Source organism: Crotalus tigris, unplaced genomic scaffold (genome assembly GCF_016545835.1).
Source record: "Crotalus tigris isolate CLP2741 ecotype Arizona unplaced genomic scaffold, ASM1654583v1 scf7180000020019.1302030, whole genome shotgun sequence".
NCBI lineage: Eukaryota > Metazoa > Chordata > Lepidosauria > Squamata > Viperidae > Crotalus > Crotalus tigris.
In genome coordinates this window covers 415,444-440,000 of record NW_024097821.1, presented here as the reverse complement: position 1 = coordinate 440,000, position 24,557 = coordinate 415,444, and the positions used below count along the sequence as shown (strand labels likewise).

The window sequence follows — 24,557 nt, the reverse complement described above, 5'->3', positions numbered from 1 at the left end:
GTGATGCCGCCCCCTGTGCTGGCCGAGGCATAGCTGGCAAGCAGCAGAGACGGCGCAGGGCGACCACCGGCTGGGCCACCAGTTGGCCCAGCCCAAGGGAGGTAAGGCACCCGCCGGGCCCCACGCGCGCCAGCAACCCTCCCTGAGCCCGTCGGCCTCCCACCTCCCACCCCTGGCCCTCTTTTACTTACATTTTTGTAGTTGCTCAGCAGGGAGGGGTAGAAGCTTCCAGACAGCTCGCCTTCGCTGCAGACAACTTGCAGCACCGTTTGCAGAATGGGACTTTTGGCGGGCTCAGCAGGGCAGAGACAGCCTGGACAATTCCTATTGGCTTTTGAAAGCCAATAGAATTAGACTCTATTCAAGAGAGTCTATTCTATTGGCTTTCAAAAGCCAATAGAATAAAAGGGAGTAGCACAGCTAAGGAAAAGGGGGAAAATGGCGGACTGCGTTGTTTGGCGACCCCTGTGAAATGGTCGTTCGACCCCAAATGGGGTCCCGACCCACAGGTTGAGAACCACTGGGATAGATAGATAATTGAAATAAGATAAAGAAATTAAAACTTGATTCTTGTTATGCAAGTCTCACCATCTCTTTTCTTCCACCTCACAGAAGCTCCTGAAATCTTTACCAAAAAAGACAAAATAAAGAAGGAGGTCAAGGCGGTTCTGAAGGAGAACATCATTTTGACCTGCGAGGTGGTCACTTCGGACACTCAGGTGAAATGGTACAAAGATGGACAACCCATTCCTATCAGCAAACACATCAAGATGGAGTCAGATGGAACCACCCGCAAACTGCACCTGGAGCAGGTGGCGACCACGGACATGGGAGAGTATACCTGTGAAGCAAGTGGTCAGAAAGTAACCTTCAAGGTGGAAGTTACAGGTGTGGTCCCTTCTCCTTTTCTAATAGTGTTTTGCAGCTGATGAAAAGGCCAGTGTAGTTCCAGGTTGCATCAACAGAAGGAGAGTTTGAACATCACTTGAGGAGATAGTACAGGTAATCCTCAATTTATGACCACAATTGAACACAAAATTTCTGTTGTTAAGTGAGAGTTGTAAAATAAGTCTTGCCCTATTTTACAACTTTTTTTTTTGCTGCACTTGTTAAGTGCATCCCTGCAGTTGTTAAATTAGTAATACGTTTGTTAAATGAATCTGGCTTCTCCATTGACTTTGTTTGTCAAAAGATTGTAAAATCTGATCACATGACCCTGGGACACTGCAACCATCATAAAATGAACCAGTTGCCAAGCATCCAAATTTGGATCACGTGAGCATGGGGATACTGCAACGGGTGTATGAAAAACAGTCATAAGTCACTTTTTTCACTACTGTTGCAACTTCGAACAGTCACTAAATGAATGGTTGTAAGTTGAGGATTACCTGTATGTCTAGCCCAGTGGTTCTCAACCTTTTTAATGCCGTGACCCCCAACCGGTCGTAAGTCGAGGACTACTCAACCGGTCGTAAGTCGAGGACTTTCCCTGCCCGGGAGCGCCGCGCATGTGTGGTACTGCCCCCTGCGCCGGCCAAGGCGTAGCTGGCAATGGGCAGCGATGGTGCAGGGCGACCACCGGCTGGGCCACCAGCTGGCCCAGCCCAAGGGAGGTAAGGCATCCCCCGGGCCTTATGCGTGCCAGCAGCCCTCCCTGAGCCCGCCGGCCTCCCACCTCCCACCCCTGGCCCTCTTTTCCTTACATTTTTAGTAGGGAGGGGTGGAAACTTCCAGACAGCTCGCCTTCGCTGTAGACAACTTGCAGCACCGTTTGCAGACTGGGACTTTTGGCGGGCTCAACAGGGCAGAGACAGCCTGGACAATTCCTATTGGCTTTGGAAAGTCAACAGAATTAGACTCTATTCAAAAGAGTCTATTCTATTGGCTTTCAAAAGGCAATAGAATAAAAGGGAGTAGCACAGCTAAGGAAAAGGGGGGAAAAATGGCGTTGTTTGGCGAACCCCGTGAAATGGTCATTCGACCCCAAATGGGGTTGCGACCCACAGGTTGAGAACCGCTGGTCTAGCCTATCACAGAGAAGGATGAGGGATGACATGATAGCAGTGCTCCAATATCTGAGGGGCTGCCCCAAAGAAGAGGGAGTCAAGCTATTCTCCAAAGCGCCTGAAGGCAGGACAAGAAGCAACGGATGGAAACTAACCAAGGAGAGAAGCAACCTAAAACTAAGGAGAAACTTCCTGATAGTGAGAACAATTAACCAGTGGAACAGCCTACCTCCAGAAGTTGTGGGTGCCCCAACAATGAAGGTTTTGGAGGAGAGATTGGACAGCCATTGTCTGAAATGTTATAGCACAGCTGGCTCAGGGATTCTGGGAGTTGAAATCCACGAGTCATAAAAGAGCCAAGATTGCCTACGCCTGGTAGGGTTTCCTGCTTGAGCAGAGGGTTGGACTAGAAGACCTCCAAAGTCTTTTATGTTCTATGAGATATTGATCGGTGGAGGGTTGGATTCACCACTCACTTAATAACTGCCTTGCTATGTAACAGACATTCCGGTCTTAAGTGTGGATGTAAGTTGAGGACTTACCTGTACTTATTTTCCTGTTGGTCTTCCAGAACCAGAGGTCAAATTCCAAAGAATAGCTGCTCAGGAGGAGACCATTGTCACTCAGGAGCACAAGGAAGTCGTCTTCTCCACCGTGATAGAACCTGAGGAGGCTGAAGTCAAATGGTTCAAGGACGGAGTTGAGATCAAAGATGGCAAGAACTATAAGATAAAGAAGGACAAGGGGGCTAGGACCTTGATTGTGAAGACAGCCGAAATCAAAGATGCTGGTCTGTATACCTGCGAAGTCCAGAGTGAGAAACAGCAGTTCCAACTCAAAGTGGAAGGTGAGAGGCGAACGGAGGGGGCCATCCTGAAATGTCAAAACAATTTCGTGAAGGCTGCAAGGCCACCTAACCCAAGACAGAAAGATCAGATCAGTCAAAGATGAAAAAAAATTATCTCATGCTCTTTCCAGCCTCAAAATAATGTGGTGTCAAAAGCTGTGTGAGTCACTAGTTACTAGTTCTGAGGGCTCTGAGCTTCTGGGTTTTCTTGCAGACGTTTCATGGTCCAAGTGCTAGGAGGGTTGGCAGAAGGGAGGCAGAGGAGAAGGAAGACTGGGGGAGGGGTCCTTGGTGCTCTCTGAGCTTGGTTGCTTCCTTGCAGACATTTCATGATCCAATTAGGTAACCCTATCCATGCCAGAAAGAAGAGGGGTTTTGGTCATGTTCCCTAGTTCGGTCATAAAATGTTTGCAAGAAAACAATTAAGCTCAGAGAGCCCCAAGGATCCCACAGTCCTCCTCCTCCTCCCCCCCTCCTCCTCCTCCTTGCATACCCCCCTCCCTTCTAGCACTGATGATGCTCCCTAGTTGGGTCATGAAAGATCTGCAAGAAACCAACGCAGCTCAGAAACCACCAAGGATCCCATGGTTGAATCTCAAGCTACAAATATCTCCTTCTGTTACATACTATCCCAACCTTAAAAATATATCTTCCTTAAGCCAAGAATTGATCTATCAGATCAATCACCGGACAAAGACAGTCTCTTTGTTCAGCCCATTTTATACCGCTGGACGGTTGTACCAGTTTGTATCATAAAGGCAAGTTTTCTATGGTCCGTCTTTTGACTTATTTTCTTTCTATCTTCCAAGTCCCTTGTAGAAGTACCGGTGAAGTTTGCCAAAAAGCTGGAGCCTGTAAAAGCTGACCTTGGAAAGGCTTTGAGTTTGAGTTGTGAACTTAACCAGCCCGAAGGTGCGGTTGTGTGGCGCAAGGACGGAACGGTTCTCAAAGCTAGCAAGCGCTACCTGATGCAAGAAATTGGTGCCAAGAGAGTGCTGATCATCTCCGCTTTGCGGGCTGAGGACAAGGGAGAATATTCATGTGAGACAAAGAATGACCAATGCATCATTCAAGTCACACCCACAGGTACTTCCTGATGTTAGGGCGTATGTGCCACAGGAAGCAGCTGTTGTAAATTAGGGAACATCCTCCGTGTTAGAACAGAATGGGGTTTACAGGAGAAGGAGAAGGAGGGGAGGAGAGGGGATGAGGAAGAGGAGCATTGTGGGGTCTTCGGTGTTCTCTGAGTTTGGCAGTTTTCTTGCAGATGTTTCATGATCCAATTAAGTAACATCATAAGTGCTAGAAGGGAGGGGGGTTTTGTAGGGAGGAGGAGAACTCTGGGGTTCTTGATGTTCTAACTGAGCTAGGTTATTTTCTTGCAGAAGGTTCATGACCCCACTAGGTAACATCACCAATGTAAGTAGGGAATGGGTTTGTTCTCTGTTTACCTACAAGTGACTTGCCTGTTAGTGATAAGGCCAGAGCAAACCACTTGTACATGAACAGAGAGCAAATCCTGGCTCTCGTCTAACTGTTCCTTAATTGCAAAGTGCACCAAGTTGGAAATTGCTCATGGTCACTTTCCAGCAAACTTAAGTTTCCAAGCTGAGAGGCCATTCTTAAGGAGGTCCTTCAAACATCCACAAAAGAACATTTTTTCCCCCTTTGTGTGATGTGTATCCTGCTCTTCTCCCCAGCGCCTCGCGTTGTGAAGTTTGTCAAGAGCCTCTCCAAAGTCATCGCAGAAGAAGGGAAGGAGGCGGTTTTCGAATGCACCGTCTCACCCAGCGATGCGGTTGTTAAGTGGAGCCACCGTGGAACCCCAGTCGAAGCCAGCAAGAAATACGTCGTTTCTCATCGGGATGTCCATCACAGCCTCACCATCACCACACTGACAGTCCAAGACAGTGGGGAAGTCATGGCCGAAGCTGAGGGAGAAGAGAGCCGGGCCCACCTCCGAGTGGAAGGTGAGATAGGGGTCTAATCAGGGATGGAAGGACACATCCAGGTGTGGGATCTCATTTCTGGACATTCTCCCATTGATCTGAACTGTTGTTTATTTTATATTTTGTTTTATTACTTTACTTTTTTATTTTGTTTAATTTAGTTTATTTTAGTTTATTTTTTTGTTCTATTTTATTTTATTTATTTCAATTTTATTTTATTTATTTCAATTTTATTTTATTTTTTTGTTTTATTGTATTTTAATTTATTTTATTTATTTCAATTTTAGTTTATTTTTTGTTTTATTGTATTTTAATTTATTTTACTTATTTCAATTTTATTTTATTTTTTTGTTTTATTGTATTTTATTTTATTTATTTCAATTTTAGTTTATTTTTTGTTTTATTGTATTGTATTTTTTGTTTTTTATTGTATTTGTATTTTATTTATTTTGATTTTATTTTGTTTTTATTTTTATCTTATTTTATTTATTTGTATTTCAGTTTATTTTTTATTTTATTGTATTTTAATTTTTTATTTTAGTTTGTTTTATTTTTATATTTTACTTTGTTTTATTTTTTATTTATTGTAATTTATTATTTTATAAATTATGTGGCTGCCAAATTCACACCCATGTCACAGCTTATAATATTAAAAAACCCCAAATAAAGCCCCATCCTGCACCTCCCCACCCCTCAGGGTGAATGATGTTCCATAAAGACGGGGCCAGCACCAAGGAGGCCCTTTTCCATCGTTCCATAGATATATAATCCAAATAGATGGGACCCAGAACACACCCTGCCTTCCTGTCCTTGTGAGCCAGTTGGATCTAACAGGGGAGAAGTGGCTTGTTTTCAAATACAGATAGTCCTCGACTTACAACCATTGTTTTAATAACTGTTTCAAGTTACTCTTTTATGTTTATGATGGTTGCAGTGTCCCAGGATCATGTGACAAGCAAAGTCAATGGAGAGGTTAGATTCAGTATGACTAGCTTAACAACTGCAGTGTTTCATTTAACAAGTGTAGCAAGAAAGGTCATAAAATGGGGCAAAGCTCACTAAACAATTGTCTTGCTTAGCAACAAAAAGGTTGGACTCCATTGTGATCATAAGTCATGTACATGCTTGGTGGAGAACTCTGGATCCTGCCTGTTTAGCAGTGGGAATTTTGGGCTTAGTTATTGTCGTAGGTCAAGGACTACCTGTAGAAACCTAGTGATCTTCGAAACCGTCATCACCCAGTAACACTAGTTTTCTTCCTGCAAGACATGTTTTCACATAGGGGAAAGCATCAAATCCTGATTGGCTAGATAGAAATGTTCTTTTGTGTTGGACTTATTTTTGTAAAGACATTACCCAGAATAAGATGGTAGAAGAAACTGCAAATTTTGAAGGCTTCATCTAGTATAGAAAATGTTAATACTGGTTGAAAATATTGCTCCACTTTAAATATAGGTAATGCTCGACTTACGATCACGACTGAGCCCAAAATTTCCATTGCCAAGCGAGACAGTTGTTAAGTGAATTTTGCCCCGTTTTATGACCTTTCTTGCCATAGTTGTTCAGTTGATTCACTGCAGTTGTTAAGTTAGTAACATGATTGTTAAGTGAATCTGGCTTCCCACATTGACTTTACTTGTCAGAAGGTCACAAAAGGGGATCACCTGACCCTGGACCATGCAAGCGTCATAAATATGAGTCAGTTGCCAAGCGTCCAAATTTGGATCACGTGACCATGGGGATGCTGCAACTAATTAGTGTGAAAAGTGGTCATGTCACTTTTTTCTGTTGTAACTTCGAACGGTCACTAAACAAACGGTCACCTGGACCGGGAGGCTCTCCTTACAGTCACTCATGCCCTTGTCACCTCACGCCTGAACTACTGCAACACGCTCTACATGGGGCTACCCTTGAAAAGTATTCGGAGACTACAGTTGATCCAGAATGCAGCCGCGCGAGTGATAGAGGGTGTTCCTCGGTACACCCATGTTACACCTATCCTCCGCGAGCTGCACTGGTTGCCTATTGGTCTCCGGGTGTCGGTTATTACCTTTAAAGCTCTACATGGCTCAGGGCCAGGATATTTGCGAGACCGCCTACTACCTCATAGTTCCCTTCATCCGGTTAGATCCCACAGGCTGGGCCTCCTTCAGGTCCCGTCGGCCAAGCAGTGCCATTTGGCGGGGTCGCGGGGGAGGGCTTTCTCTGTGATGGCGCCCACCTCTTGGAACCAGCTCCCCCCGGAGATTAGGACCGCTCCCACCCTGCTGGTTTTCCGCAAGCTGCTTAAGACCTGGCTTTTCCGGCAGGCCTGGGGTTTATAAAATCTGACCCCTGGATGAATGTCATTGTATTGTTTGTCTTGTTAAGTTATATTGTGTTTTTATTGTTAGCTGCCCGGAATCCTGCGGGAGTGGGGCGGTTTATAAATTTTAATAATAAATAAATAAATAAATAAATAAATAAATAAATAAATAAATAAATAAATGGTTATAAGTCAGGACTACTGTGAAGGTTATAAGTGTGAGGATTGGTCTTAAGTCACTTTTTTTCAGTGCTGTTGCAACTCAGAAGGGTCATTAAACAAATGGTCATAAATTGAGCACTACCCGTATTTGTAGTACTTTTAATCTGTCTGATGCTTTTAATCTACCTCAAAATCAGAAGCACCGGTGTTATTTGTGAGGAAATTGGAGGCCAAAGCTGTAGAAGAGAAGCAGACTGTTATCCTTGAAGTCGAGCTATCCAAGCCAACCACGGAGGTGAAGTGGACAAAGAACGCGAGTGTCCTTCATCCAATGGCCAATCTGGAGATCCACGCCCAGGGGACAAAGCACCGCCTGGTGATCAAGAGTGCATCCTGCGATGATCGTGGGTTTTATTCCTGCGAGACCCTCCATGACAAGACACAAGCCAAGGTCACTGTAGACAGTAAGTCCTCTCTTGGGACTAGTTCTGAGGATCACAGCTCTTGTGAGAATCATAGAAGGTTGGAGGGCATGGTGGAGAGCTTCTAGACCAGGCCAGGAAGCCATGGACCATCCCAGATCAATGGTTGTCCAACTTTTACTTGGAAACCTTCAGGGGTGGAGACCCCATGATTTCAGGAGGAAGGTTGTTTCACCTCTTCATAATTCTCACGGTTGGGAAATTCCTCCTTGGCGCACTCTGAGGTTTAGCAAGGTTTTCTTGCTAGATCTGGAACTGATAATGTTACCTAGTTGGGTCATGAGACATTGCGAGAAAATAGCCAAGCTTAAAGCTTAAAGCACCAAAGACTCCATAGTGAATGAATGAATGAATATAGACAGAGAGCAAACTCTTCTAGCATTGATGATGAGGGCAACAGTGGCTTTCAAATGAGGTCAAATGTCATGCAAATTTGGTTGGTTTCACAAGGTTGGTTTCACAAATTTGGTTGATTCCTCAATTGAAAAGTGATAAATGCTAGGCTGCATTAACAGAGGGATAGAATCAAGATCATGTGAAGTATTAATGCCACTCTACAATGCCTTGGTAAGGCCACACTTGGAATCCTGCATCCAGTTTTGGTCACCACGATGTAAAAAAGATGTTGAGACTCTAGAAAGAGTACAGAGAAGAGCAACAAAGATGATTAGGGGACTGGAGGCTAAAACATATAAGGAACGGTTGCTAGAATTGGATATGTCTAGTTTAACAAAGAGAAGGACAAGGGGGGACATGATAGCAGTCTTCCAATATCTGAGGGGCTGCCATAAAGAAGAGGGAATCAAGCTATTTTCCACAGCGCCTGAAGGCAGGACAAGAAGCAACGGATGGAAACTAATCAAGGAGAGAAGCAACCTAGAACTACGGAGAAACTTCCTGACAGTGAGAACAATTAATCAGTGGAACAACCTGCCTCCAGAAGCAGTAAATGCTCCAACACTGGAGGTTTTTAAGAAGAGACTGGACAGCCATTTGTCCGAAATGGTGTAGGGTTTCCTTCCTGAGCAGTGGGTTGGACTAGATGACCTCCAAGGTCCCTTCCAACTTTACTATTATTATTATTATTATTATTATTATTATTATTAAATATGAGGTTTTTGACACAAACGTGTCTCATCCATCTTGTTCTATTTCCAAGTGAGACCCATCAAATTGATCAAAGGCCTGCAGCCGATGGATGTTCACGAGAAGGAATCGGTCACTTTTGAGGTGGAACTGTCCCATGAAGATGTGGAAGCAGTTTGGATGAAGGACGGTCTGCGTCTCAAGTCTCAGGACAACTGCCAGATAACTGCCCAAGGAAAGAAGCACTCACTGACCCTCACGTCTCTGACATTGGAAGACTCAGCTCTTATTTCCTTCAAGGCCGAAGGGATTCACACCACAGGCAGGCTCAGTGTGAAAGGTAGGTATTCAGACAACCTCTTTTAAATTACAGGTAGCCCTTAACCTGGTAGCTACACAAACCATATATAAATGCAGAGATAAACCAGAAATAAGTGCTGGAGAATTCCTGGAAACCTGGCATTCAGACAAATTAGCCATCAACAGGCACACAGAGATAAACAACATCTACACACCATTTACAAAAGACAATTAAAAATCTAAAAGATCACAACACCTCCTGACAAGCAAATGACTCCCAGATAAGCAGAGTTTAACACCAAGCAGTAAATAATATTCCAAAAAGGAACTACTAACACTGTAAACAATAGCCTAATCAAGGAACTACCAAGAACACTCCCATCGACAGGGCAGTGACTAGCATATAAAATTAGAGCAAATCTCATTCCCTAGTCCTACTGATGATATTACCTACTTGGGTTATGAAATCTCTGCAAGAAAACCACCAAGTTCAAAGAGCACCAAGGACCACATTGTTCTCCTTCTCCTTCTCTTTCTCCTTCTCCTTCTCTTCCTCCTCCTCTCTGCAACACCCCTCTCTTATAACACTTGAATCATGAATCGTCTGCAAGAAAACCACCAAGTTCAGAGAACACCCAGACCCCACAGATCAATATTCTCTTATAGTGATAAACTTCGGAATTAGTTGCTACAGAGTTGATTTTCTGTTTTTGTTTGAGATTGAGCAGGCCTAGACATCAGTCCTGGATTTACGAGTACAATTGACCCTCAAATTTCTGGTTAATTGAGGCTGTTATTAAGTGACTCTTGCCCCATTATACAGTCTTTTTTGCCACCATTGTTAAGTGAGTCACTGCTGTTAAGCTAGTGACACAGTTATTAAATGAATATGACTTCCCCATTGACTTTGCTTGTCAGAAGGTTGCAAAACCTGGGACACTGCGACTGTCATAAATATGAATTATTTGCCAAGCATTTGAATTCTGATCATGTGAGCATGGGAATGCTGCAATAGTCGTAAGTGTAAAAAAACGGTCACAAATCCCTTTTTTTTAAAAAAAAAATTTTTTTTATTCATAATACAATTAAAACAAAAATGGACAAACATGACATTCCAGAACGAATTTTCCTAACAGTTTGTTTCTCATGGTACAAAAACTTAATATATTGTTCTTAACGTCTATATAAGCCTCATCCTTCTATACAATACATTATATATACAATTATATGTACAGTTATATATATCTTTTAATTCTACCATTAACTTGAAGTCCGAGCAGTTCTCCTTAATTCATACCAACGGTAAAATTTGTCCCAGATTTCGAAGTATTCGTGTTCTGTCTTGTCTTTCTTTTTTTTTTTATTGAAAGTTTTTGAATTTTACAAAATAAATCCCTTCCCCAAACCCCCCACCCTCTCATACCCTCCCCCCTCTCCCCAAACCTCCCATGCCCTCCCTCAACCTTCCCAGAGCTGAGTACAGGCTTAATTAAAATTTTTCAAAAAAGATAAGAAATAAAAAAACTTAAAACACATATAAATCCAAACAAATCTAAATACCTTAAATTAAACAAATTGTCTTCTCTAAAAAATAATAATTACAAGCTTTAAACACATATTATGATATACTCTAAACCTTTTCTAATATTGTAGTTATATTATTACCCATCATTCTGTAAAGAATCACCAAAACACCAATTTGAACATTACTTTCTTTAAATATCTATACCTACACTATAAAATCTAATCTAATCTCCCTCTTTCTTTACTCTAAAACACAAAAATAAGCATATGAACATTCATTATACCATTAGGACTGGATACTCATTTAATTAGTTAAACTAAATACTTATATCTAAACTTCTTATCTAAAATTTAATTAAACAACTTAACTTCTCTTAAGAATAATTAATAAAAAAAAGAAAAGAAACCAATCTTTAAACAAACTATAGTATACTCTAAACCCTTTTCATATCATTTATATTATTATCCATCATTTTATAATATACTCTAAACCTTTTCATGTCATACATATTATTATCCCAAAACACATATTTAAACATTATTTAAGACATTTTCCAAAAACATTATACATTTTACTTCTCCCGCAATCTCAATAATCTTCTAAATACCTAAACAAAATACTTAAACTTAAACTTCTTATCTAAAATTTTCATTCAGTCTCCATAGTCTTCTGTCCAATAGCTGGTTGCGTCCACTATAAACACAATCCTTATCAGTCTCTCTTGCCCATAAGCATCGAAAGAAATGCATTAAAATCTGCCCTTGAAGATCGCTCCAAAAAATTTGTAAGTCCTGGTTCTCCCACAAACTCAGGAACCAATACCTGTGAAACTTCCTCAACCTCCTTCTTCTGTTGGTCTTTCTCTTTACGTTTACATGTTGCTTTTTCTTTACATTTATATGTTGCACAAGTCTCAGGAACCAATACCTGTGAGATTTCCTCAACCTCCTTTTCTATACGTTTATATGTTGGACAAGTTGTCTTCTGGTCTTTCATCTCTTGTGGAACTTCCTTAAGCTTCTTCTGTTGATTCTTTTCTTTACAGTTATATGTTGCACAGGTTATCTTCTGCTCCTCCATCTCTACTTGTTGAGGCCTCCCATTTTTAGTTAATATAGGCTCTTCAGACTGCAGTTCTAGCATTAAAGATTGCTCCAAAGAATTTATAAATCCTACTTCTCCCGCAGATTCAGGAACCAATACTTGTGGAACTTCCTTAAACTTCTTCTGTTGATCCTTTTCTTTTCAATTATATGTTACACAGGTTGTCTTCTGCTCCTCCATCTCTACTTGTTGAGGCCCCTCAGACTGAAGTTTCCCAATTTTCATAATTCTTAACACTTCTGACCGCAGTTCTACCTTTTTTTCTTCCAAAGCTTTAAATATGATAGGTGACGATGAGCATACCCCCAGGACCGAAGTATAAAAATCTTTTGCTTTAGAAACAGTATTAAGACTATAACGTATCCCCAGGTAGCTCACCACCATTCCAATCGGAACATCCAGTCTAAACAAAATTTGTCTCCTTTTAAGTTCATCTGCTAAAAAAACAAACTCCTTTCTTCTTCTTAAAATTTTTGGTGGGATCTCCTTTAAAATTATAACATCTTGTGAAGCAATTTGAAACCTCTTCTTATAAAAAGCTTGTATAATTTCATTGCGCAGGGATCTTTTCCCAAAGTAAATTACCACATCTCTTGGCAAATTCTTTTGCTCTGCCACCACAGAGTTAACTCTAAATGTCTGATCAATTCCACTAAGTATTTCCTCTTCTTCTCTGTTCAGAATCACAGCAAAGTCCTTTGCCACCATCTCTCTCAAATCTCCTTGCACAGACTCATGTAAACCTCTTATTCTTAAGGCATATTCCATTTGTTTATATTGAAGCATAAGAATCTCATCTTGAAAGTTTTTCATCTCTTTTTCCATACTTTCAAATTTTTCCTCCATCAATTCCACTTTTCCACTACCTCTTCTATGCGAGAGTTCAACTTTTCAAGAACAGAGGCAACTCCTTTTAAAGTCAAAACTATCTCTTGCCTCAAAGTCTTATTATTTTCCTCTAAAATCTCTTTCATTTCTCCCCTAATTTGAAGTATCATATCTTGCAAGTCCTTCACCATTGTTGACTGTGGCAAGGAAGAAGGTGAACCTATTAATTTAGGTTGTTGCCCTGACGATAACACCGAAGAAGAAGCCACCTTGGAAACTGTAGAGATTACTGGACGCTTTGGGGCCATCTTAAAAAAAATTTACTCCTTCTTAAAAATTGCAAAAATTAAGCAAAAACAAAATAAGAAATTAACTCCCTATATTCAAAAAAAAAAAAAACCCTTCAAGAGGGATCATTATTAAAAAGAAGGGAGTTCAAAAAAAAAAAAAAAAGAAAAAGGAGGAGAAGAAAAAAAAATAATTAAATAGAAAAAATCCATTCCATTTTTTAAAAGTACCGAAAAGTACAAAATACAAAACACGAAAATTAAACAAAAATAATAATACTAACACTCCATTCCAATCATAAAAAAAACAAAAGAGAAAAAAGGAAAGGGAAAAAAAGAACACCAAAAAGCCTGCCGGTCACCATTCTAACTTCCGAAAAAAAAAAAAAACCACCGAGAGGCTTGCCGATCGCCATTTTACTTTCCCTTTCAACAAAGAGGAAAAAAAATAAAAAGAGGGAATATAAAAGTAAAAACAAGTCTTGAAACTTAAAATCCAAATAAATCAAAGAAAGCAAAAACTAAATCCTCTACTCAGCTCTGTCCGTTTATAAAAAAACCCCACCAGTTCTCTTTAGTCACGGAGGTGGTTGCAGCGGCTCGTTTTGTCCCTAAGGACAAAAACAGCTGGGAAGCGGAGACAAGTCTGAACTCCGTGGGAGCACTCTTTTCACCCCCCAAAAGAAAAACTTGGGGGGTGCATAAGAGGCTCTACCACTATTCAGACAACTCTCTGCCCTCCCCCCTTTGCCCGGGAGGGGGTTTTGAACCGCTGAACAGCTGATGTCTGCTGTTCATAGCGGTTCTTACACTTACCCAGGAGGACGGCTACAAAGTAGCCGCCATCGCACACGCAGATCCACCGGAAGTCCTGTCTTGTCTTTCATAATCATTGTAAGCCTGTCCAACTCAACACATGATAAAATTTTATGCAGGATCTCTTCTTCCGTTGGAGTTCCCTTATTCCTCCAATTTTAAGCAAAAATCAGTCTGGAAGCCATTAAAATGTGTAACATTAAATAAAGTACGCCTTTGTCATGCTTTTGTGTAGTTAAACTTAATAGAAAAGTTCTGGTTTTGGTTCTACCACTCGCTCTAATATTACTTCCAACCATACTTTAATCCTGTTCCAAAAATCATGAGCTCGCGTGCATTCCCACCACATATGATAGTATGTTCCACTTGTCAGATTACATTTCCAATATTTAGGGGAGACATTGGTACACATTTTAGCCAATCTTGTGGGTGGGAGATGCCATCTATAAAACATTTTGTAGAGATTCTCTTTGTAAGAGGTGGCCAAAGTAAGCTTCTTGTTTCTTGCCCATAGTTCTTGCCAGATGTGCAGATCAAAATTAAGACCAAAGTCCTTGCTCCAATTCAACATAGTCACTTTTACTTGTTCCTCGTACATTGCCTGATTTAACAAATAGTGGTATAATTTTTTAATCATTTTATCCTCCGACCCCAATATTATTTTATCCAATTCAGATATTGTTCCTCTAATCTTTTTCTACTCTTTCCACATTTATAATCTAGGTTATTATCCACAACTGCGTTACAGTCACCCATTATACAAATGCTATCATGTTCCAACTGGCTAATAATGTTATGGAGACAAGTCCCTTTTTTTAAGTGCATTGTAACTTTGAATGGTCACTAAACGAATGTTGTAAGTGGAATACTACCTGTAATGTAATTTCTCTCTTTTCTACTGGTCTTCTCACCATATATCTGTGACAGACCTATCTTTTACTTATGCATAAATAAAATATATTAACTTATCTTCCTGTTTGATGCTATTTTGGCCAGAGGCAGAGCAGGCTAAGAAACTTAACTTGATTTATGGCTAACATTTCAATTACTTACATGTTATTTCTCCTTGGCAGAAACCCCTGTGAAAATCATCACACCTTTAAAAGACCTCAAAATTCAGAACAAGGATGACGTAACACTTGAGTGCGAACTTTCCAGGCCCAATGCGGAAGTGAAGTGGCGTAAGGTATAGTATCAAATTTATTAAATATAAGCCTATCTGCAGTTTCTTGAACTTCTGTCTTGTAAGATTGCGTCCACAGCTTCATGGGAAGTAGGTAGTCCTGAAAGACAATGGAGAAGTCAGATTCACTTAACAACTCTGTTACCACCTTAACAATGCAGTGATTCAGTGAACAACGGTGGCAAGGAAGGTTGTAAAATGGAGCAAAACTCACTTAGTTACAAAAACTTTGGGCTCAATTGTGGTCGTAAGTTGAGGACTACCTGTATCTCAGGGCCTACCTCAAAACTCGGATCCAGTAAAATTTTTGGTCAATAAGCTCCTCTGTGGTCTTCTTGGTTTTAGAATGGAGTGGAGATCCGGTCGAGTAAAAAGATGGTCATTGCTTCCAGAGGGACGAAGAGAAGCCTCACCATTCACACATGCGAATATGAAGATCAAGGAACATACATGTGTGATGCAGTGGATGATAAGACCTCAGCTGTTTTGGAGATCTACGGTACAAATGTCCTCCCTAAATTTTTTAGAGTCAGATTTCCCTTCTTTGAGTCTTATTCAAGGAATGAGAATTTAGGAGCCATGATTAACAGTATTTAATAAAAAAGAAGTTTAAATCACAATATAATTCCTTTTAGACATACAGGCACATGTTTTTTTCCTAAATGTGTTCTGAAGTATTATTCTAGGTGCAGGCCTAGAAACCAGGAGACAGTGAGTTCTAGTTCCGTCTTTGACATGAATGCTGGCCACCTAGCTAAACCTCATTCCTTACTATTCCCCCAGGAATTTTTTTCTACTAATATACAAAATAAAGGTGTGGATAATTCCCCAACACACATTTATGACTGCAAGGAACACAGACACCTTAATCTTAAACAAAAATGTCTTATTTTGATTTTTTTTAGCCCGGGACATCAAGATTATAAAACCACTGGAAGATGTTGAAGTGAGTGAAAAAGAAAGTGCTTCTTTCCTGTGTGAGATTTCTCATGATGATGTCCAAACCCAGTGGTTCAGTAACAAAAACAAAATCAGGACTGGAGAAAACATCAAACTACATCAGGAAGGTAGGAAGAAGAGAATTGAAAAGTGATGGAGTCTGGTTGTTTGCTTGCAAATATCGCATGACCCAACTAGATAACATCATCCTTGTGAGGGAGTGTGGAGTTTTTTTCCTTTTTATATACAGCTGCTTGCTGCAGATAAAAAGAACAGTGTTGGTCCGGTGTAATTTTTTTTTTCCTTGGTAGTTTCTTGATCAGGGTGTTGATTTCTGCTTGATTGTTTGTCTGGGGTTAATCCCTGTTTATTTGGATTTCTTTTCTGTGGAGTCCTTGATGCTGTCTGAGCTTGGATGCTTGCTTGCAGACATCTCCTGGCCCAGCTAGGTAACATCATCCATATGAAGGAATATGGAGTTTGCTTCCTTTTTATATACAATTTCCCCTGGTGGGTTCCCCCCCCCTTGGTATCTTCTTGATTAGAGTATTGTTTTCTGCTTGATTGTTTGTCTGGGGTCAATCCATCCTTATCTTTGTGGGGGATCCTTTGTGCTATTTGAGCCTCGTAGTTTCCTTGCAGACATTTCATGACCTAACTGGGTAACATCATCAGTGTGAAGGAGTGTAGGTTTTCTCCCTAATTATATACAGTAGCTTGCTTTGCCACTGTTGGTGGAAGCATGATTTTGGTGGCTCCTTGATTAAGGTATTGTTTTCTGCTTGATTGTCCTTGCTTATCTGGGTTTCTCTTTCTGTGGTAACCTTGGTCATGGGTTTCATGACCCATAATAATAATAGGATGCTTATCTTTGATGATGCTAAAAGTCTCGTTGCAGGATGTAAACTATTCCAACTCAAGCCACCTTTCACAATTGACTAATGGCTATTGACAAAATCCTTGTAAGTCAATTGCAAAAAGGCAACTTTATTCAGAATAGCTTCCATGCTATGATGAGAATTTTAACAATATCCACCTATCCCAGGCCCTTGGGAAAGTCTCAAGAGGTAGACAAAAGACCAAATCCAGTCTGAACATCTGGTTAACGCTGCAACCAACTTTAATAATGTATCATTGCCATTGATAAAATCCCTATCAGTCAATTGCAGAAGGCAGCTTGACTTGGAACAGCTTACAATCTGTGATGGGACTTGAATCCCATCAAGTATTCACATCTCAGGTCTTTGGGAAGTGGACAAAAAGACCAAATCCAGTCTGAACATCATGTCACCTTTTTCACTGCTGTTATAAGTTCAACCAGTTACTAATTGAACTATTATAAGTTGAGGACTACCTGCATAATGGCAGCAGTCACCACCAATAATATTCAAGGATCCTTTTTATCTCCTTACCTATCATCCCCAGAGAAGCAAGGAACAATAACCATAATCCTCTTTTTCCTTGCTGCTTAGGAGACTTTCAAGAAGAGACTGGACAGTCATTTGTCCGGAATGGTCTAGGGCCCCAACCTTTTGGGCACCAGGGGCTGGTTCCATTGAGAGAGGTTTTTCCTGTGGACTGGAGGTGGGCCTGGTTTCATGTATTGCCTGCATCCCATGGATGGGGCTTTGCTTGTTTGTGTGGATCGGTTTCTGGCATGCTGCGGCCTGGTGCCGGTCCATGGACTGGGGGCTGGGGACCCATGGTCTAGGGTCTGCGAAGAGGGTTGGACAAGAAGATCTCCAAGGTCCCTTCCAACTCTGTTATTCTATTTTTCTGTTATTCTGCTATTCTGTTATTCTGTTGTGGATGCTCCATTACTGAAGGTTTTCAATAAGAGACTGGACAGCCACCTGTCTGAAATGATATGGAGTCTCCTGCTTGAACGGGGGTTGGACTAGAAGACCTCCAAGGTCCCTTTCAACTCTGTGATTCTGCTATCTTGGCAGTTCCTTAAATGGGGAGACGGTTCTGCTAAAGAGAGTGGCAAGCTTTTGTCTTAATGTGGATGACGTTTGTTTGTTTGATGGATGAATCATAGATAACTTGTAACTTGGAGGCTGTCTTTTTGTGCGCAGGGAAAAGTCACACGCTGGTTTACCGCAGTGTGGAGTTGCAGGATTCTGCAGAAATAAAATTTGTGGCCGAAGCTGCAGAATCACAAGCTCAGCTTAAAGTCAAAGGTAAGGAATGACTTCAAAATTTAATGAATTCAATTTTTTTTCAGAAAGCGTATCCCTAAACTAGCTACAGATAGTCCTCGACTTATGACCACAATTAAGCCCCAAATTTCTGTTGCTAAGCAAGACAGTTGCTAAGGAGGTTTTGCCTCATTTTATGTCCATTCTGAGCATAGTGGTTAAGTGAATCATTGACATTGTTAAGTTGGTCACACATACGTTAAGTGAATCAGACTTCCTCATTGACTTTCCTTGGCAGAAGGTCGCAAAAGGGGATTATGTGACCCTGGGACACTGCAACTGTCATAAATACGAATCAGTTGTCAAGCATCTGAATTTTGATCACGTGGCCATGGGGATGCAGCAATAGTTGTAAGTATGAAAAATGGTCATGTCACTTTTTTCAGTGCCATTATAACTTCGAACAATCACTAAACCAGTGGTTCTCAACCTTTTTAATGCCGCGACCCCCAACTGGTCGTAAGTCGAGGACTACTCAACTGGTGCAGCACCGTTTGCAGAATGGGACTTTTGGCGGGCTCAGCAGGGCAGAGACAGCCTGGACAATTCCTATTGGCTTTTGAAAGCCAATAGAATTAGACTCTATTCAAGAGAGTCTATTCTATTGGCTTTCAAAAGCCAATAGAATAAAAGGGAGTAGCACAGCTAAGGAAAAGGGGGAAAAAAATGGCGGACTGCGTTGTTTGGCGACCCCCATGAAATGGTCATTCGACCCCAAATGGGCTCCCGACCCACAAGTTGAGAACCACTGCACTAAATGAATGGTCATAAGTTGAGGAGTACCTGTATTATCCACATTGAATTTCTTGCGAAGTTACATCACTAACCTTCTTCTGTTTTCCTCCTTTAGAACTACCGGTCAAGATCATTAAACCCCTGCGGGTGAAGATCGCCATCGAAAGACACCGAGGTTTTATGGAATGCCAAGTCTCTCGTCCAAACGCTATCGTTAAGTGGTTCAAGGGGGACCGAGAACTCCATCCTGGCCAGAAGTATGAGATGGTGAGCGATGGGATCTACCGGAAACTTATCATCAATGAGACCGCGTTCGAGGACGAAGGGATTTACACCTGTGACGCCGTGGATGATAAGAGCAGCGCTCAGTTCTATGTGGAAGGTACATCCTCTTCTTCATTTGTACAGGTAGTCCTGGCCTTACGACAACAATTGAGCCCAAAGTTTCTATTGCTAAGCAAGACAGTTGTTAAGTGACTTTTGCCCCATTTTACGACCTTTCTTGCCACGATTGTTAAGTGAATCACTGCAGCTGTTAAGTTAATCACACGGTTGTTGAATGAATCTGGCTTCTCCATTGACTTTGCTTTTCTGAAGTTCGCAAAAGGGGATCACAAGACCCTGGGACACTGCAGCTATCATAAATACGAGTCAGTTGCCAAACATTTGAAATTTGATCCCATGACTGTGGGGATGCTGCAACGGTCATAAGGGTGAAAAGTGGTCCTAAGTCACTTTTTTTCGTTGCCGTTGTAACTTGGAACAGTAACTAAATGAACTGTTGTAAGTGAAGGACTGCCTGTAATATCAATTGGTTCCCCAAAAATATTGGGTGAAAAGGGACACTCAGCTGTGGTGACGCAGTGGTTAGAATGCAGTATTGCTGGTTAATTTACTGATCACTGCCCGAAGGCCAACCGTCACTGGCTCAAGGTTGACTCAGCCCCCCATCCTTCCGAGGTGGGTAAAATGAGGACCCAGATTGTTGGGGGGTGAGTGCAACATGCTGACACTTAGAGAGGGCTGTAAGGCACTGTGAAGTGGCATATAAGTCTACATGCTATTGCTACACAGAAATCTGAGGGTGGTGTTTGTTGACAGCAGATGCATTTCTCCTTGACTTTGCTTGTCAGAAGGTCAAAAGTGGGGATCATATTACCCTGAAACATAGCAACTGTCATAAATACATGCCAGTTGCCAAGCCTCTGAATCTTGATCACCTGACCATGGGGCTTGCTGCAATGGTCATAAGTGGAAAAACGGTTATAAGTCACTTTTTTCAACGCCGTTGTAACTTGGAATGGTCACTAAATTAAAGGTCGTAAATCGAGGACTACCTATAACTTAGAAAGCTCTTCCTGTCAACAATGATGACTTGAAGGACTTGGGGATGACTGAGTCCCCAAACTCCAGTGGTGATGACCTAGTGGTTGACTTTGTCTTCCCTTATTTCTCTTCAGAACAAACCATCAATGTTGTGAAGGAGCTGAGAGATGTGGAGGTGATGGAACCAGCCGAAGCCCGCTTTGAGTGCGAAATCTCCATCCTTTCAGTGAAGCCCCCCAAATGGTCTCTCCGTGGAGAAGTGCTACAAAATGGCCCAAATGTCATCATAGAACAAGAGGGAAAAATCCACCGGCTAATCTTGAGGAAGACCAATGTGGACATGACAGGCACCATTCAATTTGCCATTGGGAAGTCAAAATCCTTGGCTGATCTGGTGGTCAAAGGTAAGATAGAAGTCCTCCCAATGTAAAACAGCCATGGAAGAACTTTGAGGGTGGTGGTGGTGGTGGTGGTTAGAGCTATATGCTTATTTAGAATGGAGTGGAACAGAATGGAATGGAACAGAATAGAATAGAATAGAACAGAACAAATCTGAACAGAACAGAATTACAGAAAAAACAATAGAATACAGAAAAACAGAATAGTGTAGAACACAGGTAACCTTATGACCAAAACTGAGCCCAAAATTTCTGTTGCTAAGCAAGACATTTGTTAAGTGAATTTTGCCCCATTTTATGACCTTTCTTGCCACATTGTTAAGTGAATTGCTGCAGTAGTTAAGTTAGTAATGTGGTTGTTAAGTGAAACTTGCTTCCCCTTTTGACTTTGCTTGTCAGAAGGTAGCAAAAGAGGATCATGTGACCCCAGGACCCTGCAACCATCATAAACCTGAGTCAGTTGCCAAGCAATTCGAATTTTGATCACATGATCATGGGTATGCTGCAATGGTCATAAGGGTGAAAATGGTCACGTCACTTTTTTCAGTGCCATTTTAACTTTGAACAGTCACTAAATGAACTGTTGTAAGTCAAAAACTATCTGTAACAAAGTTGGAAATGAACTTGAAGGTCTTCTGGTCCAGTCACACCAAGGATCCCATGGTTTAAACCAGTGGTTCTCAACATTTTTAATGCCGCGACCCCCAACCGGTCGTAAGTCGAGGACTACTCAACCGGTCGTAAGTCGAGGACTACTCAACTGGTGCAGCACCGTTTGCAGAATGGGACTTTTGGCGGGCTCAGCAGGGCAGAGACAGCCTGGACAATTCCTATTGGCTTTTGAAAGCCAATAGAATTAGACTCTATTCAAGAGAGTCTATTCTATTGGCTTTCAAAAGCCAATAGAATAAAAGGGAGTAGCCCAGCTAAGGAAAAGGGGAAAAAAATGGCGGACTGCGTTGTTGGGCGACCCCCGTGAAATGGTCGTTCCACCCCAAATGGGTCCCGACCCACAGGTTGAGAACCACTGGTTTAAACCTTAGCTACAAAGATTCTCTTGTATCAGTAGAGTTGATAGACTTAATTCAGATTTGATTTGGGAAAAGATTTCACAATGAAATCTTTGAAGCAGCATCAAAATTTTGGAAGCCACTTTATTTTTTTGACCAAAGTGGAAAGTATTCGTGATGGTAACCCCTTAGATCAACATCAAGTAGGCAAAATTTTCCATGGGTAATTTCAAGGGTTTTTCAACATTTGGAAGATGCATCTCTTTGAAACCACAGGAGGAGCAACAGAAACAGATAAAAAGAAATCCACTCCAAAATTGTGCATCACAAGGTTTGTAGAGAACGGATCCAACTACACAAATGTGGAAATAATTCCTCAAATTATGAACCTGCATGGCCTCAAACTGGGTGAAATTCTGGGAAATGTAGTTGGAAAATGTTTGGAGGTGCCGAGTTCATAAAATTAGGGAGCTTTTGAGGAACCACAATGATTATTTAGTTCAGGGGTGTCAAACTCAATTTCATTGAGGGCCGCATCAGCATTGCAGTTGCCCTTGGGGGGGGCAGGTGGGTGTGTCCTACTGGGTGGGCATGGATAGAATGGGTGTGGCCTACTGGGTGGGCATGGCCAGCTCTACATCGTTCACGTCAAGGGTGCCTGTGGGGGCCTGGACAGGAGTGGGACAGATCTGAGGGTCTCTGGCAGAAGGGGGTGGGAGAGGGGCAAGCGCCAAGGCATGGTCCATTTCTTCATTCCTCACAAAGGGTGTTACCTCTCCAGCATGCACCCAGGGGGCGGGGCCGACATGGCAGGTTCCTTGCTGTTTCTAGACAGCCTTGTGGAGCTAAGACTGAATGCATTTCAGCATAGATGGCCACCACAAAATTGTACATTGGCTCCCAGCCGGCCTGGACCAGGGCCAAGACAGCAGGGACCGTTCCCTCACTGTTTCCAGAATGGCTTCACGGGCCACATGAAACCACTTTGCGGGCCGCATCCAGCCCCCGGACCTTGTGTTTGACATGTCTGATTTAGTTGGAAGAGAATGATTCACAGTCTAATTCAGTCTTCACATGAGTCTTCTTGGTTTCGAAAATGACCTTCTTAACTTTCACTCTGTAGATATTCCAGTGATCTTCACTAGACCTCTAGAAGACAAGATAGTTTTGGAAACCCATTCAGTGGTCCTCTCTTGTGACTTCAAGCCATCCCCAAAGGAGATTGAGTGGTACAGGAACCACACTTTGCTGGAATCTTCTGAGAAATTTAAGATGAAGAGAGAGAAGTTCACAGCGGAGCTCAAAATCCTGAAGTTGACTGTCAGGGATTCAGGTGTCTACCGATGCAAAGCTGGAAGCGCAGAGACGAAAGCCACATTGACCATTTTGGGTAGGTTGATGGGATGAGACCTTTCAGGATTGTACTTATGTGGGAGACCAAAACGGGTGGACTAGAACTCACTGTCTTCTGGGGATTGGCTCAACATCATCCAACCAGTTTTCATGTCTAAGGTGGGACTAGAACTCACAGTTTCCCAGTAATTGGCCCAAAGTCACCCAACTGGCTTCATGCCTAAAGTTGGACTAGAACTCACAATCTTTTAGTGATTGGCCCAAAGTCACCCAGTTGGCTTTTATGGCTAAGGCAGGACTGGACCTTACCGTCTCCCGGTGATTGATCCACAGTCACCCAGCTGGCTTTTATGACTATGGTGGGACTAGGATTCATCATCTCCTGGCGATTGGCTCAAAGTCTCCCAGCTGGCTTTCATGTCTAAGGCGGGACTAGAACATCATCTCCTAGTGATTGGCCCAAAGTCTCCCTGCTGGCTTTCATGCCTAAGGTGGGACTAGAACTCACTGACTCCTGGTGATTGGTCCAAGATTACCCACCTGGTTTTTCATGCCTAAGGAGGGACTAGAACTCCATCTCCTGGTGATGAACCCAAAATCACACAGCTGGCTTTCATGCCTAAGACTAGACTAGAATTCACTGTCTCCTGCTGATTGGCTCAAAGTCACACAGCTGTTTTTTATGCCTAAAGTGGGATTAGATCTCAGGGTCTCCTGGTGATTGTCCCAAAATCAATTAGCTTTCATGGCTAAGCTGGAACTTGAACTCATGGTCTCCTACTTTCTAGCCTGGTGCCTTAACCACAAGACCAAGCTGGCTCTATGTGTGTTACAACATGCGGAAGCCGGTGACCAAGGTGTGTGCAGAATGGAATAATGTCCTCTTGACTTCTCCTTCCTTGCCACAGAGCGCAAAGTGGAGATCACCAAACATCTGCAGGATGTGGAGGTTGATGAAGAGAGCTCGGCCACTTTCTCCTGCGAGTTGTCTGAAGATTGTGAGGATGTCGAATGGTTCCTCAATGACACTCATCTCTTTCCCAACAACTTCAATGAGATAAAGCATTTGGGGAAGTCCCACAGCCTGACGCTGAAGCACGTCACGCCAGAAGACAGCGGGACAGTGACCGTCAAGGTTCAGAAGAAAATCTCTGAGAGCATCCGGCTGAAGGTGAAAGGTGAGTCTCTACTTCTACAAGCATTTCTGAGGTAGCTTGGTGGCCTTGAGATATCCTGTTTCCATCTTGGCAGATGAAATCCATGGGCACACCTCAAAGCCATTGGAAAGCTTCAGGTAGTTGAGGCCCCTGGTACTTTCTGAGCGTGGTTTTTTCCTTGAAGACGTTTCATGGCCCAATTAGGTAACATCATCAGTGCTAGAAGGGAGTAGGGTTTGTGGAGAGGAGGAGGAGGGGGAGGAGGAGGAGGGGGAGGAGAACAGGAAGAAGAGGAGGAGGAGAGGGATTATGGGGTCCTCAATACTCTCTGAGCTTGGTTGTTTTCTTGAAGAAGTCTTGTTACCCAACTACATAATATCATCAGTGCTAGAAGGGAGTGGGGTTTGTTCTCTGTTTATTTATTCAACTGGCTTGCCTTATCAGTGTTGGTTAGTTGGTCCTTGACTAAGCTGTTGTTTATTTTTTGATTGTTTCTCTGCATTTGTTTATTTATTAGATGTGTGCCCTGCTTACCCCCTCTAGAGGTGGTATTCCTTG

The 24,557-nt window shown here is 42.2% G+C and overlaps 1 protein-coding gene across 10 annotated transcripts in view; it reads left to right on the top strand.

Moving 5' to 3' along the window:
- OBSCN (obscurin, cytoskeletal calmodulin and titin-interacting RhoGEF) overlaps nucleotides 1–24,557 on the top strand; it is a 268,339-nt gene that overhangs the window by 62,315 nt on the left and 181,467 nt on the right. For all 10 annotated transcript variants that reach the window (XM_039365275.1, XM_039365278.1, XM_039365274.1 and 7 more), the window contains 14 exons: nucleotides 613–888; nucleotides 2,578–2,853; nucleotides 3,673–3,939; nucleotides 4,554–4,823; nucleotides 7,467–7,733; nucleotides 8,911–9,177; nucleotides 14,771–14,883; nucleotides 15,226–15,379; nucleotides 15,786–15,947; nucleotides 17,898–18,002; nucleotides 18,871–19,137; nucleotides 20,216–20,485; nucleotides 22,613–22,879; nucleotides 23,751–24,020. In XM_039365275.1, the coding sequence (XP_039221209.1) occupies nucleotides 613–888; nucleotides 2,578–2,853; nucleotides 3,673–3,939; nucleotides 4,554–4,823; nucleotides 7,467–7,733; nucleotides 8,911–9,177; nucleotides 14,771–14,883; nucleotides 15,226–15,379; nucleotides 15,786–15,947; nucleotides 17,898–18,002; nucleotides 18,871–19,137; nucleotides 20,216–20,485; nucleotides 22,613–22,879; nucleotides 23,751–24,020 (3,231 nt within the window). The remainder of the gene's footprint in view (nucleotides 1–612; nucleotides 889–2,577; nucleotides 2,854–3,672; nucleotides 3,940–4,553; nucleotides 4,824–7,466; nucleotides 7,734–8,910; nucleotides 9,178–14,770; nucleotides 14,884–15,225; nucleotides 15,380–15,785; nucleotides 15,948–17,897; nucleotides 18,003–18,870; nucleotides 19,138–20,215; nucleotides 20,486–22,612; nucleotides 22,880–23,750; nucleotides 24,021–24,557) is intronic.